At 33.1% G+C, this 6,972-nt stretch overlaps 1 protein-coding gene across 1 annotated transcript in view; it reads right to left on the reverse strand.

Moving 5' to 3' along the window:
• Window positions 1–6,972, reverse strand: part of LOC101630356 (chromosome unknown open reading frame, human C8orf34) — a 294,360-nt gene that overhangs the window by 15,144 nt on the left and 272,244 nt on the right. Inside the window, 1 exon segment of the mRNA XM_012723108.1 lies at window positions 1,167–1,260. Coding sequence (XP_012578562.1) covers window positions 1,167–1,260 — 94 coding nt within the window.

A 6,972-nucleotide genomic window follows, 5' to 3' on the forward strand; every position in this document is an offset into this window, starting at 1 on the left:
AGAACTGGGGTACAGGCCAGAGGCTCAGGGGCGGTGAGAGGCTTCACCAGAGACAGAGTGGGGAGCAGAACAGGCAGATGGACAAAGTACACTGCTTAGGGGAGCAGCGGGCGGGTCAGGAGAGGTCTGCGCGCCATGTGGTCACCTCCGGGGCCGGCAAGGATCGAACTCATGCAGAAACGGCTTTAGCTTCTCAGTGCTGTGCTTTAACCAGCTGCGCCACCAGGGAGGGCCTCATCTGCTTGTTTTAACTTGTATGAACCTTTCTTCTGGCCACATAAGCCTGTGGCTACATTAGTGGGATAAGGATATCTAAAAATACTTTTTCACTGTAAGTATAATTTCTTGGAGTCCCTTTAGTACAGAAGCATAATGCTACCTGTTTAACATATTAAGTAGCTGCAGTGGCTATTGTTCAGGGTATCATTAAGTAATCACAACACCAATTATCATGAAAGTTATACTATCACTTTCTATTTCTGTATGCAGGATATCACTGGCTAAAAAGAATGAGTTATGGTATTTCATTATTTTTAAATGATATATCTATAACATCCAAATAGTAACCTCTTGTCTACAATGCTAGACCCATATGTCTGATCCTATAAATAAACCCTAGGAAGGCATACATTTAGTCCTGCCACAGCACAGTAAGCCACTATTTGTTATTACTGGAACCTAGGAACTTAAATCAGGAGCCACACATTTTATTTGCGTTAAGTATATTATAACAGTAATCTATTTTATGAATTTAGAATAGTTTCTATATACATAAATTTATTCATTTAGTGAATTATGACAATGCCATCTGAATGATGGATGGCCTGAATAAACTTTGAAAACTTTTAATGACCACAAATTATCACTGATATAATTCTACAGTATTTATAGAAGAGTTACATTCCAAGTGGAAATTTTATGTTGATCTTCAGAAAGAATAGATACTTTTACTTCTTTTCAGAAAGTTAGTATGTGGGCCTCTGCACCACAATTAAGACACCATTGAAGCAAACTCATAGAAGTTTAGTTTATATTCTTACATGTTATCCCTAAACAAGCCTAAATGCCTTTTACAGATATTGCTTAATGTTATGAAAGAGAAATATTTTCACTGTGTATTTCCTTGGCTCAAAGAAATGTATCAATATACAGAAGTGTCTACTCACGTTTATCTTGTTCTGCTTCCACTCCTTCACTTTCTGTGTCACTTGGCAAGATCCAGGGTTGATGAACTACCTGCAGTTGCTTTAAAGATTCATCCTGCCAAAGAAACAAAATATTTGCATTAAACTCCAGATTGATATCAAGAATATAAATGTGGATGGCTACTTTAGTCTCCATGAATCACATAGTACAAAAAAAAAAAAAAAAAAAAAAAAGAAAAGAATTTCCTTACAACAGAGAAGAGTTCTAAGTTTAAATTAATTTTCAGTCCTGGACATGTCATAAACCTTAGAATCATTTTTTCTCATTCTCCTTTTAATGAAATTTAATGTCTTAATAAGAAAAGTATCCAAACTGTGTACTTCACTGAATTAATATTTTTTATGGGACCCTTGACACCCATTTGTGGAAATATAATGAAATATTCATTATAAAATTACATAAGATGTATTTCTTTGGCATCAAAATTTCAAATTCCCTTTAATGAGAATAAATATTAGTAGGATTTAGAGAGCACTCTCAATGTTACCCTTCAATACTACTTCACTGCCTCTTTCTCACTTCCTTATTTTTGTTAAGCTATTTCTCATATTTTCATTAGTGACTATGCTTTCTGTTATTGACCTAAAACAGACTCTCAGCATCTGTCATCCTGACTGTGGTAATAGTCATCTCTGAAGTTCTTAAGAATTAAGTTTCGTACCCTCCCTAATTCTCCTTGCCAGTTCTCTGTCAGAGTGAGATTTTTTAAGATATCATGATATATTCATCACCTTCCTTACAATCCTCATTATTCCCAAGATAAAATCTAAACTCAAGACCCTTCATGAGCCATACGTGTCTAGCCGGATCTACCACCTCTTCCATCTCCAGCCCACCTGAACTGACATTTCCACTCAGCTATAATTAACTAGCTCCTCAAGTTTGTCTGTCTGATCTGCCATTGTGTTTTCATATGTTATAGTTCCTTCTGAATATGCACTAATTTACTTCTATGTCTCAAACATTAACAGTTAACCAGATGTTACGTCTCCTAGAAGTCTTTTCTGATCTTTAAAACACTTACTACCTCTATTCATTTATGTTCCTATTGTTCCAATACAATAATCATTGTATAGTGATTTTCTTTTCATAAAGATAACATGGCATCAAAAAATAATGTGGCAAGTCCTTGAGAACATAATGATTTTTTTTGTCAGTGCAATTCCAGCATCTGTGTAGAGGATATAAGATAGAAAAGAAAGGAGAAGAGGAAAGAGAGAACAGGAGAGGGTGAGGAGAGGGGAGGGGAGCAGAGGGAAGAGGAGAAGAGGGGAGAAGGGAAGGGAAGGAAGAAAAGAGAAAAGGGAAAGAGGATGGGACCCCTTTAGAATAAAGTAACAATTTCAAATTTATATGACTCAAATTTATATAGCATCCTTTCAAACTCATTTGAAAATTAAAAACTTAAGATCAACCATTATGACTAGCAATTCACAGTTTTAACCACTCAAATTCTTCTATTAATTTCCTCTTCTTTCAGTGATCTTTACCTCCAGTTTGAAAGTTTGCTTTATTTTGTTCAGTCAAATATTACCAAATAAATACCAAGTCTCTGATCTCTAAGAAACATATCACTACACACATCCATTTTGCTTAAAGCAATTCTCGTCACATCATTAATTATGAAAGTTATCGCTGTTTAGTAAGATTCTAGAGTTTTGAAAGGGCACAATTTCTTAGGAGTTAGGACAGAGGATTGAACTGGTAAAGCATAAGGGGCAATTGAGGGAAGTGAAAGATCTACTGGATATTATAATGGTAAATACAAGATGTCAAACATTTACCAAATCCACAAGCTTCACGCATGTAACAAAACTTAATGTATACAAATAAAGAAAACATACACACACACACAATAAGAAGTAATTACAAGGTTGGAGGGTCCCAACATAGAAAGCAAAATATTTTAAAAGATTCTAAATGCATAAAAAAATATATGAAATAACCTCATTGAAAGGGGTAGGATAATAAGGTGTACCCTAAGTAGCATCGATAATTTCTGGAGCAGTATACTCTACTTGATAAAGTGGCTTCCATGGGTATATAGGTTAATAAATTTTGATTCTATTATATATACAGTCATGCATTGCTTACCAACATTTTGGTAAACAAGTGAACACATATATAATAGTGATTTTAATGAGCTATATTATACAGTCTAGGTGTATGGTTAGCTATGCCACATAGATTTCTGTGATTCCACTCTGACATTTACACTATGCTGAGATTACCTAGTGATGCATTTCTCAGAACATATTTCTTTCATTATGTGATATGTGGCCAATATATTTAGGCATTGAATAATGAAATAAATGGATGGCAGAAGGTGAGAACCAGGTTCTCACTATTGGAGTGGGCAATAATCAAGAGGAAAGGGTAGAATGACCCATGTACAATGCACTATAAACCATGTGAGTTAAAGACATCAGTAAGAATTCATACGTAGCTTACTCTATATATTGAGAGATGGCTATCAAATACTAGCACACACAAAATGATGAGATATATCAAAAGGAAAAAGTTGTCACCGAAAAATCTCTCAGTGACAAAAACTAGAAAAATTTTCTCAAATAAAGTAACAGTTGTTTACCTAAAGTATGAAATACCTATGAATGTATTCTGATAAATATAATTAGTAATGAATAAATTGATGAGACAAGACAAATATGCCATAAAGAATAATACCAAATAATATATGTATGTATCTGCAGAGAGGAAGTGTATAATAACTTCCTACTCCTTAAATGTGGGCTGTGCATAGTAAACTTCTTCCAAAATGTCCAATCTGAAAGGAAAAGCTAAATGTGCAATATCACAGTGGAGAGCTGACAAATATTACCTATCATAACAATAATCATAACAATAATTCCTATCAACTGTATATGTTCTTGAAAGGACTGTTGACAGAAACAATCAGTGTGTGAGGACTAAAGGTAAACAGAGGAGCTTTTATTTTTAGAGACAAATGAAGACCATCTGCTGAGCAGTGCCTAAGATACAGTTAGTTGTGGCTTATATCCCATCGTGAAAAGCAGGCTGAGTACAATGGAAAGAGTCCGTTAACATTGTGTGACAACATATTTCTTTCAGTAGATACCTGTAAATTTCTAATATCTTTTGGTAAAAAGAAATTGAGGGTGCACTCTAAAAAAGTAGGAGGACTTTATTTTTATAGTCAGATGTAATCTATGTGTGATAATTGCAAGATATAGCTCATAAAATCTTTATCTTAAGGATGTCTTTTGTGGAACTATATCTGATCAAATATTCCATTGCTGTTTCTCTTTCTAGTGGAGATAGCTGCAACAGAGTGGGGGGATTTGGAATATTGGTGTGCAAGGTTTCAGGGCAGCCAAGAGGCTTCTTCACAGCCAAACTACTCTGTACTTGTTGATATTAGTTGACTCGTGGCTTTTTGTACCATACCCAGCTGATTTCTGCTTATTTTCTTCCACAAAATGAAAATGGAATTTTACCTCTATATTTTCATCCTAAAACACACATTATCCCAATCTGACCATGAGAAATAATACAATCTCAAGTGAGACAAGCAACAAAATAAATAACCTATACTCTTCAAAATTGTTAAGGTCTTCAAACACAAGGAAAGTCTGAAAAATGATCCCAACCAAGAAGACACTAGTGAAACATGGGGTCTTAGATAGAATATATGGGCCAAAACTAGGCATTAGGTAAAAACTGAGAAAACCTGAATAAGGTGTGGGTTTTATTAGTAACGATGCATTAATATTGATTTACTGTGACAAATGTACCATACAAATATAAGGTACTGATAATAGTTGAAACTGGTGAGAAGAATATAAATCTCTATACTATCTTTGCAATAGTTCTGTAAATATAAAACCATTCTATTATTAAAAAAATATTTAAATTGAAATAAGCAAAAATAAATTTAAAATAATTATTTTCTTCTTTAAAATAAAGGCACACACAATACTTCCAGCACCAGCAACTCTCAAATACAATTTATCTGTTATATTAAAACTTAAATTCCCATCCTATTAGCACAGGAGAGATGGGCTGTACAATGAAAAATCTTTCACCCCAGGATCAGAAGTCACACCTTTCTATGTTGGTTAATTTAGGGCAGGTAATTTTTCCTCAGAAGGTAGGTGGTAAGGGTACTAATTTAGACACTCTCTAGTTTTTTACAAAAGGTAAATTCTAGATCTAGCTTTCTTTCATAGTCAGTAGAATGTGAGAGGTACTCAATGAATTATTATAGAGAAAATTAGCAAGCAATTAAAGGTAATCACTCTTAGAATATATAGTTTATATATAGGTCAGTGCTTTAAGATTTAAGTTCTTTTTCAGCTGTATCAACTATTGATTTGGTCTTTCAGGGCTATAATAAAGTAGCAGGATAAATGTGGAAAGACAGATTCAAAATTCCATAACACTATAAAGGATAACAGAATTAAAATTGCATGTAACAAAGAAGAGAATCACATCCTTACAGTTTTTCAAAAATAGAAAGCAGTATCTGATGTTTACAGAAGAATATAAAAAATGAACTTTTTGGTTTTGTAAGGTAAAATCAAATGACTAAATCTCTTCAGTTGAAAAAGAAAAGTTTAAAGTGACAGACACTTTTTAATTTAAAAGTGATTTTAGTTGTGTTTTTTTTTTTTTTGGCCCAAATACTAAAATCTGTTTTCATAAGGAAATATATGACTAATGAGTCAAAACTGTTACTTTGCTCTATAATAAATAGTTCAGAATATTAAGCAATACCACTGATTAGTTTCTGATTTAATGGTTTTCTTCCAAAACAGATAAGCAGCATTCAACTATTTTATATTTATTACAAGTTATATAAAATACAAATGGAATATTAGCTTGCGAAAATGTGTAATTTGAGAAAAATTTTAAAAATTTGAGTTACTGGAATCACATAGCACAGTATTACTAGTAATATATTATTTAAATATTTTACTTTGCTTTTCACTTGAAAAAGGCTAGTAAAATAATGCACCTGTTTGCTTTGCCAATGCCAATTGGAAGTACTATGCATGTCCAAATCACAGTTGTTCAGACTACTTGTAATTCTTTTTGATGGGGTCAAGAAAAAATTTTGAACATTCTTTTTAAAAATAAGAACTGACATGATTCTCTTTGTCAACTTATTTCAAAATTTTTTTCTAGAGAAATATTAGACTTGTCTAGCATTGTACAAATCTTGATATTCCCAAGAGCAAGCTCTTTGGATTGCTTTGAGAATAAATGTCACTCTTGTAAAAAAAAAAAACTTCCACCATAATATGCAAATGTCCAGGGATGAGGAGTGGTGGGAAATAGTGAAAGGCATCTAGTTTCTAGTCATATATCAACATATCATTTTTATCTGCTAACAGAGTAAGTGCTTTATAAATTTTTTCATATTGTTATTCCATATGGATAGCTTATTTTTGGATTCTCTAAGTGTAATCAATCAGTGATTTATGTCATGTGTGGCCATGAGGCTCAGTATATTACAGAATAAATGTTCCCTTGCTCAAACTTTCACCATTGGCTCTTACATTCGTAAGCAGCTAACTTTTCCTTCCCTTTGATTAAGAATGAAAATAATGCAGAAAACATCAGTTACCATCTTTTTAAAAAGATTAGTCACTTTCATTTTCATTCTGTAACCATTAAGTTCCTATATAACACAAACTCCTGAATCATTACGCATATAAAGCAAAACAAAATTACACTCCACTCCAGATACATTTGACTGCTTCAGTTGACAAAGTATTAAGTTGC

The sequence above is a fragment of the Condylura cristata genome, unplaced genomic scaffold, assembly GCF_000260355.1.
Source record: "Condylura cristata isolate star-nosed mole 26May11 unplaced genomic scaffold, ConCri1.0 scaffold00009, whole genome shotgun sequence".
In the NCBI taxonomy this organism is placed as follows: Eukaryota; Metazoa; Chordata; class Mammalia; order Eulipotyphla; family Talpidae; genus Condylura; species Condylura cristata.